The sequence below is a fragment of the Syngnathoides biaculeatus genome, chromosome 10 (assembly GCF_019802595.1).
Source record: "Syngnathoides biaculeatus isolate LvHL_M chromosome 10, ASM1980259v1, whole genome shotgun sequence".
Lineage (NCBI taxonomy): Eukaryota > Metazoa > Chordata > Actinopteri > Syngnathiformes > Syngnathidae > Syngnathoides > Syngnathoides biaculeatus.
This window is the reverse complement of record NC_084649.1, coordinates 24,573,190-24,593,486: the sequence shown is the minus strand read 5'-3', so window position 1 is coordinate 24,593,486 and position 20,297 is coordinate 24,573,190. Positions and strand designations below refer to the sequence as shown.

Genomic DNA, 20,297 nt, shown 5'->3' with positions numbered 1-20,297 from the left:
CTGGTTGCGTTGCGCAAACCGCTGCGCAGTCATGACTCTCTTGAAAGCAGTCGTAAACTTGTGTTTTGCAGTAAAACAGCCACCTAGATCTCAAATATGATCGTCTTTTTGATGCAGATATTTTTTTTCATATCGTATTGCATAAATTAGGATTAAAATATTTACCCAGTTATCAATTGTGTTTTATCCCAGGCGCTTCTAAAGACACCGCCGTCCTTTTTGCAGCACGTCACGTTGCTGGAAATGTAACAAATGTGAAATAATATTATTATCATATTAGTATTATTGATCGTCAGTACACTGATACTGTTTTATCTTACTCCGACGCACGTACGACGGGAGAATGTCTAAACGCGTTCTCTAAAAGGGTTCGTGTCAAAACGACAATTTTAGCTCAGCAGCTAGCTTAAAACGGGAAGTAAACAGAACCCGAACTTCGCCGGTTTAAAGTCAGTTTGAAGTCGACAGCGTCGCGTGCAAGTTGTCGGCAAATTATGGCCGGCCATGGACACTCGAATCGAGTGCATATTCTTTAGCGAGTTTCACCCGACTTTGGGACCCAAAATAACATATCAGGTGAGATATCATTTTGGGCGATTTGGCCAATTTATGCTCGTTCTTCCATGCGTCTGTATTTCTACCCCGTAGTCAGCTGGGATATGCTCCAGCAGGCGTGATTATGATGATGATCACAGTAAAGAAAATCGATGCATATTTGCACAAGTGTCCACACCCTCTTATAACTATGGATGTACCTGTGTTCGGTGGGAATCACCACGCACCTGTCATCTGTTGTAGGAAAAACATTTGGAATTATTTATCTTGTACACATTTTTGTATCATAAAAACTAAGCATTTTCAACGGGGGTGTGTCGAGTTTTTAGCGCAATTTTTTTTCTATGTTTTTGTGTTTATAACGATCACTGCAATATCACTAAATGATACTATGATTCAAACACAGTAGTGCAACATTTTGCAAAAATACTATGTCAAATGAAAAAAAATACAATCATCAGTCACTTTGATATGTTATTCTATGTTATATGATTTAAAAAAAAAATATGATTATGTCCCTTGTTGTCTTCTGACAGGTCCCGGAAGAGTACATTTCACGGGAACTCTTTGACACGGTTCAGGTTTACATCATCACCAAACAGGAGCTGCAGAACAAATTAATAACAGTGTATGGAACTTTTTTTTTTTTTTTTTTTTTTCAAATCACGCTGTATTTGTGTCACGTTGTTATCCAAGCTAACATCCTGCTTGTCTCTCTGTCTGTAGCACCGCAATGGGAAAAAAGCTAATCGGATGTCCGGTCTGCATTGAGCACAAGAAGTACAGCCGCAACGCTCTCCTGTTTAATTTGGGCTTTGTTTGTGACGCGCAAACCAACACGTGTGCCCTGGAGCCGATTGTGAAGAAGCTCTCCGGATACCTTACCACACTGGAGGTAAAGTATTTAATCTTCACACGACAGTACGTTGAAGCGAGTCATACGAACGAGAGTTTCTGGGAAAAAAGGCTGAACTGTTATCATGCGGGAGTCCATGTGAGATGTCAGCCAATCTTGTGAGACTTCAGCTTACTGAACTGTGTTTGTTTTTCTTTAACGTTGGGGAAAAAAAAGGGGGCTCATACCAGGGAGTGATGGCAAAGAGGAAAAGTGGGAGGATGACCTTGGCACCAGGAATAATACTTTAGAGTCATTCAGGAAGGAGGCTGGCTAATTTATAATTTTTAATAGAAAATCTATCCATTTTCTTAGCCCTTATCCTCACGAGGGTCGCGGGAGTGCTGGAGCCGGAGGCGGGGGTACACCCTGAACTGATTGCCAGCCAATCGGAGTGCACGTGGAGACGCACAACAGTCGCACTCGCAATCACACCTTAGGGCAATTTAGAGTGTCCAATTATTAGTATTCTTAGTTTTTGGGATGTGGGAGGAAAGCGGAATGCCCGGAGAAAAGCCACACAGGCACGGGGAAAACATGCAAACTCCACACAGGGGGGGCCGGGATTTGAACCCGGACCTCAGAACTGTGAGGCTAACGCTGTACAGTTGTTCCACGTGCCACCTCAATATCATCAGTGATGCGAATTTTAGACCATATCGTCCCCTTCAGCATGTGTATGCGTTTGTTGTGCTGCAGCTGGAGAGTGGATTCATATCCACCGAGGAAAGCAAGCAGAAACTCCTGCCCATCATGTCAACCTTGTTGGAAGCGCTCAACGCCACGGGGGCCTGCACCTTGCCCATAGGTACCGTTCATCACCGTAATCCCCGGCCTACAGAGCGCACCCGGTTACATCGGCTTCACCGAATACATATGTAAAGGAAACACCATTTGGCACATACATACGCCGCAGCTGTTTAAAAGCCGCAAGTGCCCAAATTAAAACACGAGATATTTACAAAGAAAGACGGTACACAGACAGAGCTAACGCTATCGCTAACAGGACCGGTTAAAATAAAACTTACTGGTAAGTATCACTGAGACACGCCAGTAACACGGCAGCAACACGCTAGCACAGCGCCAACGCCAGTGCCACGCTATCAGGGCCGGTAAAAGTCACTTCCTCGGCACATATATTCCACCGGTCTCACGCTTACCTTTTACCTGACCACTCTTGCCATTAGAAAAAAAAAATGCACAAATTAGCCGCATCACCGCATGAACCGCAGGGTTGAAAGCCCTAACCCTAAACCCTCTGCTTGTAGGCCGGAAATTCCGGTATATCTAATTCATAGAATTGCAATTGTTTGTCATTTCTGTCAATGCAGAAGTGCTTTGACTCTTTCCAGTTTTATGATATGTATTGTAAGAGCAAGACAGCGCACACACAAGGGCCTCTTTGACCATCAGAATCTCATGTCCACTCATTCTGATTCCTGGCACGATAAGGTGGTTGTTGAATATCACGTCTCAAGACGAGTTATCAGGGATAAATCTCGTCTTGTCGACCGATAAATCTGGACTGGAAAATTTCGTTTCAGTTATTTGTGGAAACGGCTTGTGGAAATGTTTGATTATTTACAGCCTAGTTAATGAAAATACTGAAGTCTTTGTTAAAGATCCTTGTTTATTTATTTATTTATTTTTTTTTGGTTTTGTTTTGTTTTTTTTGAGACGAATCCAACACCATCCACTTGAAGCTGATCCCGCTGCGGAAGGATCCCCCGGTGGTCCAGGAGTACGACGTTCCTGTCTTTGTTCAGTGCAAAGACCACTTTATGAAGTCTCAGTGGGATCTCACCACGCAGCAGGTACGCCATTGTCGCATACAATGTCGTGAAATGACGCGTGAAGACTAAGCACCCTAAGAAAGGCTCGGACATCGGCTGAAAGGCCTTTTAATCAGTCACCCACAATGATTTTAATATTACTGTACATTGTTGATAAGGGATCATCATCCAACGGTGAACAGGATTATGAACGCGTGCGTATTTACGTGTCAGAAACAAATCAATGAAACTTACTTTACGGAATCTTCAACTTCAAATGTTTTCCTCACTTGACCAAGTGAAACAATCCCTTAGAGCACGGGTGTCAAACTCAAGGCCTGGGGCCCAGATGCGGCCCGCCACATGATTTTATGTGGCCCGCGAAGGCAACTCATGTTTATCAACGTCCGGGATTTTTGCTAAAATCTGGACCAAAATTTCAAATTCTCATATCCTAAATGATGACGTTGATGTATTGCAAGCATTTTTGTGTTACCAAACATCAAGAATAGTTGAAAAACCTGTTAACCTTGATTTCTGATTCCAAAACTAGTTGATGGATTTTAATGTGTAAAGATGATGGATCAATTAAAGATTTTCATGGTTTCAGTCGTAATGGACCTCTGACAGGAACTATAAGTACAATGTGGCCCGCAATAGAAACGAGTTTGACACCCGTGCCTTGGAATTTAAAGTTCTGTACTTAAAAGTTTGACGAGTACTGTAATTCCCGGCCTACAGAGCGCACCTGGTTATAAGCCTCACCCTGTACATTTGTAAAGGAAATACCATTTGGTACATAGATACGCCGCAGCTGTGTAAAAGCCGCTAGTACCCACATCGAAACACGAGATATTTACAAAGAAAGATGGCACACAGAGAGTTTAACGCTAGCGCTGCCATGCTAACGCTAGCACTGCCGCCCTAACAGGGCCGGTTAAAAAAAAAAAATTATATATATATACACCAGTAAAAATCACTGAGACATGGAAGTAACATGCTAGCGCAGTGCTAACAGGGCCGGACCGGTAAAAGTCACATCCTCAGCACATATATTCCACCGTTCTCACTCTTACCTTTTCCGCTCCAGTGCCCCCTTGCGGCTATTGGAAAAAAATGCAGATTATTAGCTGCATAAACCGCTGAGTTGAAAGCGTGTGGGGAAAAAAGTCGCGGTTTATAGGCCGGAAATTACGGTAGTTAAGATAGATTGCCCATTTACTAATTTCAGATAAGATATCTTGGAAATATCAGACATTATTATTCAAAATCATTTGGGTTGACTGATTTCTCTTGATTGGAGCCATGCCGTGTGTTATGTCATTCTAAATCACAGGTGTCAAACTCAAGGCCCGGGGGCCAGATCCGGCCTGCCGCAAGATTTTATGTGGCCCGCTAAGTCAAATTATGAGTTTGAGCTCCCATGATTTTTGTTAAAATCTGTACCAAAATATCAAATTGTCATATCATAAATGATAATGTTGAAATATTGCCAGCAATATTGTGTACCCAACCATCAGCAATACTTTAAAAACACATTAACCTTGATTTCTAATTCCAAAACTAGCTGATAAATTTCACGTGTAAATATGACGAGGGGAAAGATTTTTACGGTTTCACAGTCATAACGGCCCTCTGAGGCGAAACCATAACTACAACGTGGCCCTCGACAAAAATGAGTTTGACACCCCTGCTGTAGAGCCAACAGACCGTGGGAGTGTGAGGATTGCATGGTTGCATACGCCACTATAAAAATACGCATTGATATTTTTAATGTATTGATTATTTGCGATCCAGACGATCCGCTCATGTCCTTTATCCCGCCTGCAGATTCTGCCTTACATCGACGGCTTCCGACACGTGCAAAAAATCTCTGCCGAAGCCGACGTCGAGTTGAATATAGTTCGTATTGCTGTGCAGAATCTTCTGTGAGTACGCTTTACGAAAGCGTTAAATGTGCTCTTTATCCATTTTTTTTTTATGTGAAAGTGGTCATGTATTATGAGGAAACGCTTCAGGGGCTCAAAAAAAAAAATATGTTGGTGCATGTGGAAGAAACTTAGTGGAATCACTTTAACCCCTCACTGTTACTTGCAGTCAGCAAATATGAACAAGATTCGACCTCTTTCTTCCTGAGAAATTCTCAGTTTAACACGAGCTGAAGTGTGCTGTCGCCATCTAGTGTTTGGAGGAACATATAGTTTGGCCAAAGATTAAAACCAGGGGTGCTCAATGCGTCGATGGCGATCGAGTCTTGGTCGATCGCGGGAAGGCGTGCCAAAAAAAAAAAAAAAAAAAGACGTTAGCCAATGTTCCCTCTAAACTGCGTGCGTGCGCAATTGTACACGGCTGATTTCGTCTCTTCGCAGATATTCTGCGTTGCGTACAAAACAAAAATAATCCAATGCAAATTGAAAGTATGACATACAGCTATTAAGTTTTTGCAATGTGATTCAATGAGTGAGGGAGAAAAAGAAGCCACTGGTTTCTTTTAGGCAGCACACGGAACTTTCTCCGGCACACTCTTTTTCCTAGTTTACCTTACCCCCCCCCCCCCCAAATCCCCCCGCCCCACCTGAAGACGTACACTCATAATGACAAACGTTACAGTACTTACGCAGCCCATCAATGTGTTTTATAATGACAACGTCCACCACCGCTCCTTTAGTTAGCAACACAATCTGGGCAACGTAGAGTAAAGATGAGCTAGACATGCTGCTTATGTTTACCTTCGATATTAATGGAGAAAGTTAAAAAAGAAATGCTGTTGTTTTAAGATGCAATGATTGTGGGAGTATGTGAATAATCAAAGAAAAAGCGGTGAAACTGGACGAGATTTTCTCTTTTCCAAGTAGGAAAGGTCTGGTCTGAAGCCAAAGTAGAAAGTGCAGGATGAGATGGTGTGTCATTTTCAAATTCCACCTTGGCACAGCCTGATCCAAGATGAAAGCACAGACACTACAGTGCACAAAAAAGCTAATTCTGTATTTTAAATATAGGAGGCAACATAACATTAACCTTAAAAGGGTTTGGGAGCATCGATGGCTCTGTTTAAAAAGTAGATCTTGGGGTAAAGAAGTCTGGGTACCCCTGAAACCAGTGTCTGTAAACGGAGACTGGACTATGTCGCTAATTTATATCACAAGATGATGTGTTTACCTTTTTATTTTACAGGTATTATGATATCGTGACCTTGGTCTCCATATTCCAGGTATTGTAGAAGCTGAAATCTTCATTATACATTTTATGGTTTGCATTTATTCTCTTGCTGTTGTTTTGGTTGAAGGAAAATTAACATTATGGCGACAAATAATTCCATTTTCATCTGCAGTAGTTAGTAGATGACCATTTTGATTTTGAAGTAGCCGTTTGGGATGAATTCCAGGGTTTGTACATTAACAAGCTCCCCATTTTTGTTGTTGTTGTTGTTTGTTTTTTAAAGTGAGAAATGCATTTTATGTAGAAGTAAGAACATATTTTAGGTTGACTTTGCTTGATCTTTTTGTCGCTGTTGTTGTTGTTGTGGCCTTCATTTGCTGCAATTTGCCAACTTCCAGTACTCCAATGTGTACTGTACCACCCCCAAAGTGCAGAGCCTGATCGATGACAAACTTATCCAGGAGGAGTGTCTCAACTACGTCACCAAGCAAGGTAAATATAAAAAAAAAAAAAAAGATACAAAGATTGTAAGAGTGTGTCGTACATATAACACCTCGAAATTTAGCGGGATTGGAGACCAAGCACTGACATGAAGAACACAAATGTGCGATTAATGGATGCCCCATTTTTTTAAATTGAATTGCCTGTATTAATAGTGCAATGACTAACAGTCATATATTATCCCAAAAATACTACAATAATCTTAAAATTAAATGCCTTACAGATTGTTTGACATTAAAAAAAAAAAAAAGCAAGGATGTGCTGGATGCCCTTTTCAATTACTACTTTCCATATTAGCACTTTAATTCCATTTTTGACTCAGTGATACATCGTTTTGTTTTTAAAATGCTGCACAAATATCGCAAAAAGTTATTGCACTCCACGTACACCCAACAGCTAACCGAGACCAGCTCATCATCAGCTGTTGACTTCCATCACTGCCACAAGGACCATCGCCGTGGGCCGGAAAGCCGCTGTTTGATGCGCCACATGCTCTGAGCATTTTATTTTATTTTAAATTGAATTTAGTTTTTAAATTTTTTATGGAATCACAAAAAACATGGCATGATTGTCAGGGGGAAAAGTGAATTTCCCTGGAGAATGTGCAGGTTTAATTAATAAAAAAAAAAAAAAAAAAAAGGAAATGCGCAAGAATCGCAGATAGAAATGATATTTGGATATAGTTATGATATTTGTGAGGCTGCCGGCCGAACTCCAAAGACTGCAAAGCATGTATTTCCTTGACGGAGACGTTCCACGCTTTGCTTCTTTATTTTGGTGACAGACACACATCAGTTTTTAGCCACAGGTACATATGAAATATATGAATTCAGTAAATATTACAGTATTCGGAAATACGATATGTACAGTGGAACTCGCGGATTTCTCGCTCTCCCTCCCAGGATATATAAAATGGCCATCAATTATGTACAGATTTTTAGTTCGCCGAAGCTGCGGCTGGCTGAATCTCACGTATACCCGGAAATTATTTTTTTATTTGAAAGGCTCATGTGACCCGACGTGCGATTTTTTTTTTTTTTTTTTTTCCCAAAAATTTTGAAATGCGGCAAAACTAATGGCCGACAGTTGGCCGCTCATGAGGAGAAGTTTCCGAATCACGCACACTGCGCAAAAATTCAATCGACGGAATTAGGTCGTTATAGAAACAATGCAAAATTTTTTTTTTTTTTCCCCAAGAAATTGTTTTTTACGATTAGTTGAGTTCCTGAATGGTGAATTGGTGAACCGAGGAGAGTCGTATTATTTTTCCAATGATAGCAAATATCGCCGCGACTCTCAGGTCAGAAGCGTCCGAGCGTCCGAGACGTGTTCCAGCTCTACTGCGGTCTCAGTCCCGGAACCACCGTCCGCGACCTTTGTTCGCGCTACTCGCAGCAGCTGCAGAGGGTTGACGAGAGGTCAGTGACGCTCGCTGCAGCATGACAAGACGAGGTCCTGCCGAGTTCCGTCACATGTTCCCCTTTTCAGAAGGCTGATTCAGTTCGGCCTCATGAAGTCTCTCATTCGACGGCTCCAGAAGTACCCGGTCAGGATGACGCGCGACGAGAAGAGCAGGCCCCATCGCCTCTACACGGGCTGCCACAGCTATGATGAGATCTGCTGCAAGACGGGCATGTCTTCACTTTTTGATTCGTGTAGAAAGGGGGCTGTGGGGTTCTGGGGGGGGGGGGGCCTCAAGTCGCTGTGCTCATTACGCTTCTTTCATTGGCCAGGAGTCACCTACAAGGACCTGGATGAACGTTTGGAAAATGACCCCAACATCGTCGTGTGCTGGAAGTGACAGAAAAGATGACGCTTTACAGACCAAAGTTGTTGTTTTTTTTTTTGTTAGAGGAGTGACAGTCGTCAAGGAAAGTGCTCCAAAGTATTTGTTAAATTGCTCCGTTTCATTAAAAGGTCCCAGAATCCATTTTTTTTTTTTTTTTACTGTTTGGGTTTTCTCCAGGCGGGCACTCCGGTTTGCTCCCACATCCCAAAAATGTGCAACATTAATTGGACACTCTAAATTGCTCCTAGATGTGATTGTGAGTGCGGCTGTTTGTCTCCATGTGCCCTGCGATTGGCCGGCGACCAGTTCGGGGTGTACCCCGCCTCCTGCCCGATGACAGCCGGGATAGGCTCCAGCACTCCGTCGCAACCCTAGTGAGGATAAACGGCTATTGATGGATTATAGAAGGCAGCGCAGTGTGGATCAACTGGTAAAGCGTTGGCCTCACAGTTTTGAGATCCCGGGTTCGATCCCGGCCCCGCCTGTGTGGAGTTTGCATGTTGTTCCTGTGCCTGCGTGGGTTTTCTCCGGGTAGGCACTCCAGTCCCCCCATCCCAAAAACATGCAACATTAATTGCCTCCTGCCCATTGACAGCTGGGATAGGCTCCAGCACTTTCTGTGACCCTCGTGAGGATAAGCATCTAAGAAAATTGCTGGATGGATGGATTTATATGGTTTGATGATTAAATGTAAAAGAAACATCAGACTTGCAAAAAGATCGTTTTGTGTGTGTGTGTGTGTTGTGTGTGTGTGTGTGGTGTGTGTGTGTGTGGTGTGTGTGTGTGTGCTTTAAATGGTTAAATAGTCAAATGCAAAACAAAACTTGTTCAGTTAAAAATAAAATAAGATTAGCTTTTAAAAACAATATAAAAAGAGGATTTATCTTGTTTTGTTTTATAGCTATAAAAAAAAACTGAAAAATGTGCCAGAAAAAAAAGGTAAATGTCCTTTTAAAGTTTTCTGGATAAGAATAAATGCATATAATAAATGCTTTTCCTAATGCAAAACAAAAATATTTTTGCTTTCCAATAAAAGATGATATCTAGCTTTTAAAAAATAAGGGGGGGGGGAGAAGAATGATTATGGAAGTAGACTAGTGCCACCAGAATTTGAATTTGAAATGTAAAGTGAAATAGGATTTAGTAGCCAGTTGAATTTTAGACAGCGAATTGCAGCAACTATTGAAAATGTGATCACTTTAAATTCCAAATTCAAATCCCGGTGGCACTAATCTACTTCCATAATGCTTGACTGCAGCATTCCCGCGATCCCTGTGAGGATCAGCGGCTTGGACAATGGATGAATGTTTTTGGCCAGTGACGATTTGTGACGCATTTACATCAACGTTCACAACAAAAACTGTGAAGTAACACAACGGTACTCCGTGTGACGCACTGACGCAGTGCTGTTGTATCGCCGCAAAGTGCATTGGAAACGAACACCTCGGTCAAAATGTAAAATATGAAACGGCGAGGTGGGTATTTCGAGTCTGCTCTCGAGTCCCCGTGAGCTTGGCGTTGTGCACCTTTATGATGGGGCGCCTCTTAGTGACGACACAGAGGTACTGCGCCCACGGTGTGCAAGTGCTGCTGCCATGACGACAGACAAAACCCGCACTCGGGATGACCGAGTGACAACAGATCGCTGGTAAACTCCACCAAGTCACTGTTTTGTTTTGTCCCTTCCCCACTCGACAGGTTGTCGGCAACAAATGGAGGGCTCGGTGCTGTTGCCGGTGGAGGCGGAGGCTTTCGTTGAAAGTTTGGAGATCTTTGCGCTCAAAGACGTGGGCTCGACCGGGTAAATAAATGAGCGTCGACCGACTCCACAATCTATGCGCGAACTATTGACTAAAAGCGGCTGCAATATTGGTTGTCAAACTTACTCAATTCAAGGAGGAATTTTTCATAAGCTCGCGGCCCATTTAGTCCAGCTTGAATTTGGAAAACGGATCCTTTTTCTTGAACTGCAAATATACTGTTTTCTACTGACGTCACACATTTTCCGGTTTAGAATGCGGTCGCCATTTTGGTTGGGTGAATTCGTGTAAACAAACCGTAACTAAGCAGGAATCATTTCAGAAAACTGTACAAATGGGGGCGGGGGGGGGGGCGCTGCTACGATATCGGTTGCTCAAACGAAAGTGGGCGTTGTAAAGCGTTTTTCTTCCGACTGCCAGCTGTGATCAGGAACCAGTGCGAGAAAACGGAGCAGTTAGCAACCAAACGGCGACAACTGTGGCTGTGACGTATTAGCAGAGCCGATCTAGCGGCCGAGTCATTCCCTTATGTCTGAGTTTGCTCGGAGCGTTTTGTTCAAAGTACTGGATACGTTTTAGGATTTCACACCTACTTAGCAAGTATTGGATACGCTTTAGGATTTCACAACAACTTAGCAAGAACTAAGTTCTGTGAAGGAGAAGTATTTTTTAGGGCCAAGGGCTTACATATTAGTTGCGTGTGAATGCTACACGTCTCCAAAATCTGTATTTTCTGTTTTATTATGATAAGTTTGCAAAAACGAGTTACCGCACCGCTAGCCGTTTTGTGAGTTGAGTTAAAAATGTAGCCGTGTAAGTGAAGAAAGAGGTGCGGGCTGCGCTTGGGACTCGTCCCGGTCGAACCTCTCACTCTTTCCCTCTCGGTAACACAAACGAAAATAAAAATCAACATAATTTAACACAACGCTGACCGTAATCACGCGATACATATTGAAATCGCATTGTGCGGTACACTAACCTTAGCAGTTTGCTTAAAATGGAGACCGCCGCATGACGAACCCAGCCATTGATGAATTGCTTGTAGGCCTCCAGACTTTTGTAATTCTTTAGTTGGTCCACTGTATCAGCGCTTGTCGAGAAGAGAAGCCAGTTGAGGATGTCTGTCATAGGTTACCGACGCCCACGGTTCAAAATTCTTGCTCCTTTACTGTTTCGATATCGTCGATCTAAGCGCACTTCTTGTCGTAACGCTTTTTTAGCCGTCATACATCACTTTTAATAGTCGTACGAACATTTGTGTAACTCCAAAAGCAATAGAGCGAACGGCGCGTCAGTAGAGTGAACCCATCCGACATGGCCAGGTGGCCCGGATGTAGTCACATGATCGAAAACAGTCTATGTGAGAACCATTGGGTGAATGTTCTTCTGTACTCGTATGGGAAAAGCGTTTTTAAAATGCTTCCATGACAATTGAAGCGCTGATCAAAAATGGCACTTTGAATATTTTTCCCCGTTCCAGGTGGTTCAGACAGCATGAGCACATTGAGAAGCTCAACATGCAAGCAATACTGAGTGCTTCCGCCACACTGGATGAGTACATCAAGGAGATGCTGGTGTCTCATGGAAAGGTGACGCACACATTAAAAGATGATTAAAATTCCCTCAGGAATTATTTGTAATTGCTACGATCGCCGCGTCTCATCAGAGTTACTTAGTGACGAGGGGCGTCTTAGTGAGCACTGTGGAAAATGGGGCCCATGACCCAAGCTGGCTGTTTGGTTTTGAAACAAATCCAGGTCAAGTACCTTGATAAACATCTGCAACATTTGGGGAATTTGGCCGAATGATACTAAATTGCAAGAAGAGATTTTTGTTTTATCTTACATATTTTTAAATCACTCTCAGCTAAGGGTCCTGCCAAGCTAAACATACAAAGAAGAGAATTGGAAGTGTGTATTTAAAGCAACCGCATAGCCGAGCCTCTGGTACCTCAATGCTAAAATACAATCTATATGGACGCAGGCTAACATTTAGCATTTGTGTGGCGGTCTTGTTTACCCCTTAAAACAGGGTGTGTCAAAGTCATTTTTCTCGCGGGCCACGTTGTTCCGATTTCCCTCAGAGGGCCGTTATGACTGTGGTACAAAAATATTTAATCATCTCATCATATTTACATCATCAACTTAGGAACTAGTTTAGGAATCAGAAATCAAGGGTAATGCGTTTTTTTCAACTATTCACGTTTGGTAACGCAAAAATGCTTGTAATATCTCAACTTTATCATTTATTATATATGACAATTTGAAATTTTGGTACAGATTTTTTCAAGAATCGTGGAAATTGACACTCTAGATTCGGCTTTGCGGGCCATATAAAATCCTGCGGCAGGCCAGATCTGGCCCCGGGCCTTGACTTTGACACCTGTGGCTTAAACAATGCATATTTGAACACAAGCAGTGCTGAAACACATGTAGACTGATCGTATAACAACATTCACAAGCATATGGTCTTTATCCTCTGCGAGGAACTAATATTTCTGCCGTAATGACAAATCAGAGGAGGAATTGAGCTTCAAGTACAGTATATCAGTTTGTCTTATACTGCCCCCAGCTGGGCACAGCGTGTACACCAGAATGAGCAGCACAAATGAAGGGGAAAGTGTGACCAAAAAAAAAAAAAAGGTTTAATTATTTTTAAACGTATTTTCGCTATAATGGTTTCTTCATTCATTTCAATAGGGAAAGTTGATTTGAGATACGAATGAGTTACGGAGGCGGGACGGTGGCCCAGCTGGCGAAGCGGTGGCCTCACAGTTCTGAGGACCCGGGTTCGATCCCGGCCCCGCCTGTGTGGAGTTTGCATGCTCTCCCTGTGCCTGCGTGGGTTTTCTCCGGGCACTCCGGTTTCCTCCCACATCCCAAAAACACGCATTTATTGGAGACTCTAAATTGCCCCTAGGTGTGATTGTGAGTGCGGCTGTTTGTCTCTATGTGCCCTGCGATAGGCTGGCGACCAGTTCAGGGTGTATGTACCCCGCCTCAAGCACTCCACGCGACCCTTGTGAGGATAAGCTACTAAGAAAATGAGTGGTTGGTTGGAAGGATGGATGGATGGATGGATGGATTTACACTGCTTAACTTTATCGCCTTGTGACAGTGAGTTATGTTAAAATCGTCATTCGAAATGAAATGAGGATAAGCGGCAAAAGAAAACGGATGGATGGATGCGTTACGGAGCAAATTGAACTCGCGAAAGGCACCACTGTTCCTGGGGAGTATTGTTGTTGTTTTTTTTTTAAGATCCAGGAAAATCTTTCCTCCATTGCAGATCTCGGTTCTGGTGCATGAAATGATCCTGACGGAAGTGTGGAAGCAAAAAATTTTCCCCATCTTATGCCAGCTGCAGGACTTCACGCCAAAGAACACGTTTCCGCTTTACATGGTGGTGAGTACCTGCAACTCAAATCAAGCCAAAGAAGTGGAAGCGCGGCGACAACTATCGAGTGCAAAAGAAAGACTTGACGCTCAAATGTCTTCTCGCATCTTCCTCCAAGATCCACCACGAGGCCACCATCATCAACTTGCTGGAGACTGTCATGTTTCACAAGGTCAGTGCCTTGCTGATGACAATGGAGAAAATGTGCTTGCACAAGTGTCCACACCCTCTTTTAACCACATTCAAACTCATGCCAAACGGAAGTCACTTCACACCTGACCCCATTTGAAGAGCCTCTGAATCAAGTTCAGATGTTTTAGTCTGCTTTCAATTCATCTTGGTCTCATTTTATTGAGCTCACCATGCATTGAAAAAAGAGCGCGTACACTTACCTGTACCTTCTGCATTTACCAACGACTGAACGTCATTTGGTGCAGGACTCGTGCGACGCCAGCGACGACGCCATCCTTGATTTGGTGGATTACTGCCATCGGAAGCTGGTCCTGCTGGCCGCCAACACCGACAGGGACGGCAACGGTGCTCGCAACACGCAAAAGGCGGCCGGCGAGGCGGTTTTGTCCTCTAAAGAGGTGAACGGGTGCTGGTTCGGTCGGGATTTGGGTAAGAGAACAAGGTGATGATGATGAGTCCGTCGTGTCTTTGTTTGATTTGTAGGAGTTGCAGATTCAAGCTGCCGAGCTGGAGTTCAACATCTCCCTGAAGGCTTTGTCTGTACTGCGCTACATCACTGACCACACTGACAGGTACTTGAACTTCTAATACTGGTACAATATTGCGGAATACCGCTTCCCCGCTTTAGGGGTACGGGTGAGCTGGAGACCTTTCGCAAGTGGCCTTGGGGAAGTGGAAGGGTACAGACGCCCCGGACTGGTCCCCAGACCATCACAAAACTCGAATGAAATCGTTTAGTTGTTTTTTTTTTTTTTTTTTTTTACCTGAATTATTGGTAGTAAAAAAACGTTTTCTTTTTTGTGAAAAACACCTTTTGAGGTATTTTTTTTAATTTTACCCCGTCCCAAAATACATAACATTTTCTTTGTATTTTGAATAAAACCATTTTTAATACTTAACCCTGGACTGTGATATACCAGTATGTATTTTTTTTTCTGAAAATAATATGAACAGTTTTATATTGCAAAGATCCCTCCCATCCATTTTCTTTGCCGCTTATCCTCATGAGGAGTGCTGGAGTCTATCCCATCTGTCAACGGGCAAGAGGCGGGGTACACCCTGAACTGGTCGCCAGCCAATCGCAGGGCACATGGAGACAAACAGGTGCACTCCCAATCACACCTAGGGGCAATTTAGAGTGCCCAATTCATGTTGTATGTTTTTGGGATGTGGGAGGAAACCGGAATGCCCACCCGGAGAAAACCCACGCAGGAACGGGGAGAACATGCAAACTCCACACAGGAGGGGGTCCGGATTGAACCCGGGACCTCAGAACTGCGAGGCCAACATTTTACCAGCTGTGCAAAGATTTCCAATTTTTAAGAAAATGTACATGAATTTTCACCAGATTTTTGGATACAAACAAACTTCTTATACATGTATAGATTAATGATTCTACCTTAGCAGTGGGTATTAATATCATTCCTCATATTTGATGTTGAAAAAAAGATTTTGGACTAAAGGAAAAAAAAAACTCACAAAATCTGGAGCTACGTCCCTCTTAATGGACAACAATAATTTGAGTATCACGTGAAATGCATGCGGGTGGAATAGCGGAGGAATTGGTTAGAGCGTTGGCCTTACAGTTCTGATGACCGGGGTTCAAATCCCAGCCCCGCCTGGATGACGTTCACATGTTCTCCCTTTGCCTGTGTGGCTTTTCTCCAGGCACTCCGGTTTCCTCCCACATCCCCAAAACATGCAACATTAATTGGACACTCTAAAATTGCCCCAAGGTGTGATTGTGAGTGTGACTGTTGTCTGTCTTTTTGTGCCCTGATATACTGTGGCTCCTGCCTGGTGACAGCTGGGATTGCCCCCAGCACTCTCGTGACCCTTGTGAGGATAAGCGGCTACAAAAATGGATGGATGGATGATTCACACTTCATTTTACATTGATGCATGATAGGCACTACGGATTAGTCAATTAATTTTTTTGAGAAGCCGATCCCAAAGCGTGGTCCACCCAGGAATGGTCGCCAACCAGTCGTAGTCACACAGACAAACGAGCATTCACACTCAAAATTCACATCGATGAGTTCATTTACAGTTTTTGTTTTTGTGAACCCAACCTGTGTGTTTTGGGGATGTGAGAGGAAACCAACTTCAAGCGGGCAAAATCCACGCCAGAAGGCCAAACTTGAGAATTGAACCCAGAAACTCTTCACTGTGAGGCAGACCTGCTAACCACAAGCACACTATGCTGCCCTAATATGTATAAATAAATCCACATTTTTTAATCAAACCAATGAAACCACACAGATGAGGATATAACCCTGATAACATGTAAGAAAACATAACTGGCCTTTCTTTTCTCTTTATAGCATCAGTGCCATTAACCGGCTGCTGTGCACACACAACATGCCTTGTTTACTGGTGCGCCTGATTGAGTCCTGCCCGTGGAGCCGCTGCACAGCAGGCAAAACGTCCTCACGCCACCCGTGTCCTTAACTTTCCTCCTCAGCGCATTGATATTCCCGCTCCCTCTCAATTCGCCCCCCCCCCCCCAAAAAAAAAAAAGCAGGCGACATGGAGAAGTACATCAATGGCAAATGGCAGAAGATCCCAGCGGAAGACCACCTGAAGATGACCAAACTGGACGGGCAGGTCTGGATTTCGCTGCACAATCTGCTCCTCAAGGAAGACTGTCAACGGAAATATGACTTCAACAGTTTTAACAAGAGTCAGCTTCTAAAGGTGAACCTCTGTGTAGTACACAGATTGTCTTCGTGAGATACTTTTTTTAAGATACCATCTCTTGCTCAGGAAAAAAGTTGCAAAAAATTGAGTTAGAAGTGTTAGGCGTCAGCAGCGAACATAACACGAAGCAATTTGGCAGATAGTAAACAGTTTTTCCCCCAAAAAAAGAGACCGATAGTTTCCTTGAAGCTATTTACTGCCACACCCGGTTGAGCTAAGTACTGCGAAACTAAACATAAAACAAAGATAACTAAGCCTTGCTGTCCCAGTTACAAAGTATATTTGACTTGTATAAACGCCATTGGCACTGACAGCTTAAAGCTAATAATGTAAAACACTTTAGATACGCTAACAAAACTCGTATTGATATTACTGTGTAATAACATTTACACAAACGGATATTTAAGCACAATCAGTCCAGGAACACTTGTCAACCGATGATATAGTAACAATATTTGCAAGCATATAATCTTTCCCCTCTGTGAAAAATGACTAATGTTGCTAAGCACTCATCAGAGTCTTCTGTTATTTTGACGGTACTCACCAACTTCCCGCTCATCACCGTACAAGCACACGATCTTAACCTTCTGTCACGAACCTTCGGTGCAGGGATGGACCCGAATGCAGGACTCCGAGACGAGGGCATGATGTTAGGCGTAGTTTTATTCAGAGCCGAGGTCGTACACGGTGTAAGCGGTCGCGAGAAGGCAGAGGCACAAAATGCTAAGCAAAAACAGGGTAGGAAAAACGTGAAGCGAGGTCTGATGACTAGGAGACAAACGAGGAAACATGAACTCGGACTTGACTATGACTATGAAAAATAAACTAAGACAGGACTAAACTGCGGTGGCACGGAAACGCTGTGACGAGGATAGCTCAACACTACACTATTTTCAGCGGTGGAGATTTCGACTGTCAGTGAATACAACGCACTAACTCAGGGCAATGAACTGGCAAATGCCAGTGACAAAAACGCCACCTGCTCTTGCTCATGACACCTCCATCAACTTCCTCATTGCTTATGTGCTCATTAGTTTTTGTGGTGACGGTCGTGCTTTTTGCATTCCCCGCCATAATCGTCCCGCTACGTTTCGCAGCTGCGCAGTTTCCTGACCGAGGTGTTGATCGACCAGCTGCCCAACTTGGCGGACCTCCAGCGGGTCCTGGCTCATCTCGCCGTGACAGACCCTGAACCTCCGAAGAAGGAACTCGTTTTAGAGCAGGTACAATTTGCATGTTTTTTTTTTTTGTTTTTGTTCTTGCCAAAAGATCAGCTGTGGCAACCACTACAGCATGCACCAGTTTCTCTCACCAAAAGTCAGCTGGGACAATCTGTCTAAGGCAGGGGTGTCAAACTCATTTTTAGCGCAGTCCACATTGTAGTTACGGTTTCTGTCCGAGGGCCATTACGACTGTGAAAACATCAAAAGCTTGAATTGACCCATCATTCCATATACACAGTTTTAGAATCAGTAATCAAGGGTAATGGGTTTTTCCAGTACAGCACAACCTCGGTTCTCAACCACAATCCGTTCCAGAAGGCGGTTCAAGAACTGATTTGTTCGAAAACTGAATCGATATCTCCCACGTCTGCGTACAGAGGCTGCGTTATACACAATAACAACGCGCGTCGTGGATCAGCTGGTCGGGCCGCGCGCGTTATGTTATTTCCGGGTTTTTTCGCGGTGCGGTCGAATTCACAATAACAATGCGCGTTGTGGGTCAGCTGGTCGGGCCGCGCAGGTTACCTTATTTCAAAGTTTTTGGCAGCGCGGGAATTCACAACAAAGCCCGTCGTGGGTCAACTGGTCGGGCTCTGCGCAACATGTTATTTCCGGGTTTTGTCGCATCCGTTAGTAGTACCGATTTTCGTTCAAAAACAGAAGCACAAAAAAATCTTGAAATTTGCGTTCAAAAACAGAGTTGTTCGAGAACGGAGACGTTCGAGAACCGAGTATTCACTGTATTGTTGACGTTTGGTGACACAAAAACGCTTGCAATCTCTCATCATTTTTTATATAACAATTGGAGATGTTGGTACAGATTTGAACAAAAATCATGGAAGTTTATACACATGAGTTGCCTGGGCGGGCCACATAAAATCGCGGGGCGGACCGGATCTGGCCCCCGGGCCTTGAGTTTGACACCTGTGGTTTATGGTGTTCCTAGCTTACAATATTGAACTGGATCTCATTAAATTGTTTATTCCTAATGTTGAAGCAGTGCTTTCCTTCTATTATAAACAATCTGTCCCCATCCTGTTATGTTTTTTTGCTTGTAGATTCCCGAAATGTGGAACCACATCGTGAGGGAGAATTCCGATAAATGGAAGGCCATCGCCAAGTACCAAGTCAAAGAAACATTTAACGCCTCTGAAAAGGACCTGAGGCTGCAGGCGCAGAGGTACTACTACATAAATTAAATAAATACAAATAGCAGACTTAAGGACAAAGACGTGGGAAGCAAAGTTTTCCATTTTCTCGAGCGATAATTGCTTTTCTCCGACCAGGTTGGCGCAGACGTACAATTTGGACATGCTGGAGAATTTGCTCCCCGAGAAACCAAAGTGTGGCTGTTGCGGGAGAGAGGCTGCGAAGAGATGCTCCCGATGCCAAGGGGAGTGGTACTGTCACAGGTACGGGGCGTCCACCGACAGGACGCTTGTCCCGTGACGTACGCAAGCTGTCAAATGATTTTTGATCTCCCGGATGCTTTTCATAGGGAATGTCAGGTGAAACATTGGCCTAAACACAAGAAGGCCTGTCAGCTCATGATGGAGGCCAACAGGAAGATCCAGGCTGACCTGGGCAATAACAACAAAGACAGATGAACTCAGAGGAGAGTTTCATTTCAATTTTCATGTGATTTCAACAAATCCCCATTTAGTTTAATAAACTGCTTCCTCTGTCCAGGAAGAAATGTGCAAGTTCATTCTATTTTTTTTTTTTTTTTTAATACGCACATTCATCGCTCAGGCAAAACATAAAGTACTCTTGCACAAAAGAAAGAACTGGATCACAAATTGTCTTACCGTGGGGAACATGAGCCGTGTATGGAGGTCCGTTTGTGTCCGTCCGTGTTTAGCAGAAAAATACATTTATACTCATGTGTTTGAAATAAAACGACCAAGATTTGGCTTTACGGTTTGATTTGAGATATTTCAACTCATAAAATATTTACCATGTTGTTTGATTTGAGATTTCACTCACAAAATATTTACTGTGTGTTGTGCCCATGCTGACATGTCCGATTTATGTGATACATCACAACCATGTCAGCGCTTTTAAAACGGGGGTCTCAAAGGTGCACCCCGCGAGCCATTTGCGGCCCGCGAGATGATATTTTGCGGCCTCCACCTTAATATGAAAGTGTAATGGTAGTGCGGCCGTTGAGTTTTATATGGATGGCACTTTTACAGAGTTGTGTGCAGAGCAGACCAATCAAGGATGGATCGAATCTTCACTTATTTCTGTTGTCCTAAAATGTGCACATTTGTCCTCAAGTCATCATTGTATTAGTGTATGGTGACCCCTAATGGGACAAGCCGAAAGGAAAAGAAGATGATGGTTTCCTACATA

General features: G+C 43.5%; 2 protein-coding genes across 3 annotated transcripts; both read left to right on the top strand.

Moving 5' to 3' along the window:
* The first annotated feature begins 70 nt into the window (after positions 1-70).
* nprl2 (NPR2 like, GATOR1 complex subunit) lies at positions 71-8,683 on the top strand. The gene is made up of 11 exons (XM_061833867.1): positions 71-576; positions 1,092-1,183; positions 1,282-1,450; positions 2,150-2,258; positions 3,128-3,264; positions 5,053-5,150; positions 6,397-6,433; positions 6,780-6,873; positions 8,183-8,300; positions 8,371-8,513; positions 8,616-8,683. Exons 1-11 carry the CDS (start codon positions 505-507, stop codon positions 8,681-8,683), a joined length of 1,137 nt encoding a protein of 378 aa, XP_061689851.1. The 5' UTR covers positions 71-504.
* A 929-nt stretch (positions 8,684-9,612) lies between these two features.
* On the top strand, positions 9,613-19,860 carry zmynd10 (zinc finger, MYND-type containing 10). Of its 2 annotated transcripts, none has more exons than XM_061832834.1 (12): positions 9,613-10,472; positions 11,912-12,020; positions 13,720-13,836; positions 13,946-13,999; positions 14,265-14,417; positions 14,503-14,591; positions 16,344-16,438; positions 16,541-16,716; positions 17,817-17,942; positions 19,001-19,122; positions 19,229-19,354; positions 19,441-19,860. In XM_061832834.1, the coding sequence occupies exons 1-12, from the start codon at positions 10,384-10,386 to the stop codon at positions 19,547-19,549; spliced, it is 1,365 nt and encodes a 454-aa protein (XP_061688818.1). In that variant the 5' UTR covers positions 9,613-10,383; the 3' UTR covers positions 19,550-19,860. The 2 variants fall into 2 exon arrangements, with proteins under 2 accessions (XP_061688818.1, XP_061688819.1); XM_061832835.1 differs by having other exon boundaries at positions 9,616-10,472; positions 16,544-16,716.
* The last annotated feature ends 437 nt before the right edge of the window (positions 19,861-20,297 follow it).

Coding starts and splice junctions, on each gene's coding strand:
- zmynd10 (XM_061832834.1), top strand. CDS start 10,384: ATGGAGGGCTCGGTGCTGTTGCCGGTGGAGGCGGAGGCTTTCGTTGAA. Junction 14,592..16,343: donor ATCACTGACCACACTGACAG/GTACTTGAACTT, acceptor TTCTCTTTATAG/CATCAGTGCCATTAACCGGC. Junction 19,355..19,440: donor GGGGAGTGGTACTGTCACAG/GTACGGGGCGTC, acceptor TGCTTTTCATAG/GGAATGTCAGGTGAAACATT.
- nprl2 (XM_061833867.1), top strand. CDS start 505: ATGGACACTCGAATCGAGTGCATATTCTTTAGCGAGTTTCACCCGACT. Junction 5,151..6,396: donor ATTGCTGTGCAGAATCTTCT/GTGAGTACGCTT, acceptor TTTATTTTACAG/GTATTATGATATCGTGACCT. Junction 8,301..8,370: donor CTGCAGAGGGTTGACGAGAG/GTCAGTGACGCT, acceptor TCCCCTTTTCAG/AAGGCTGATTCAGTTCGGCC.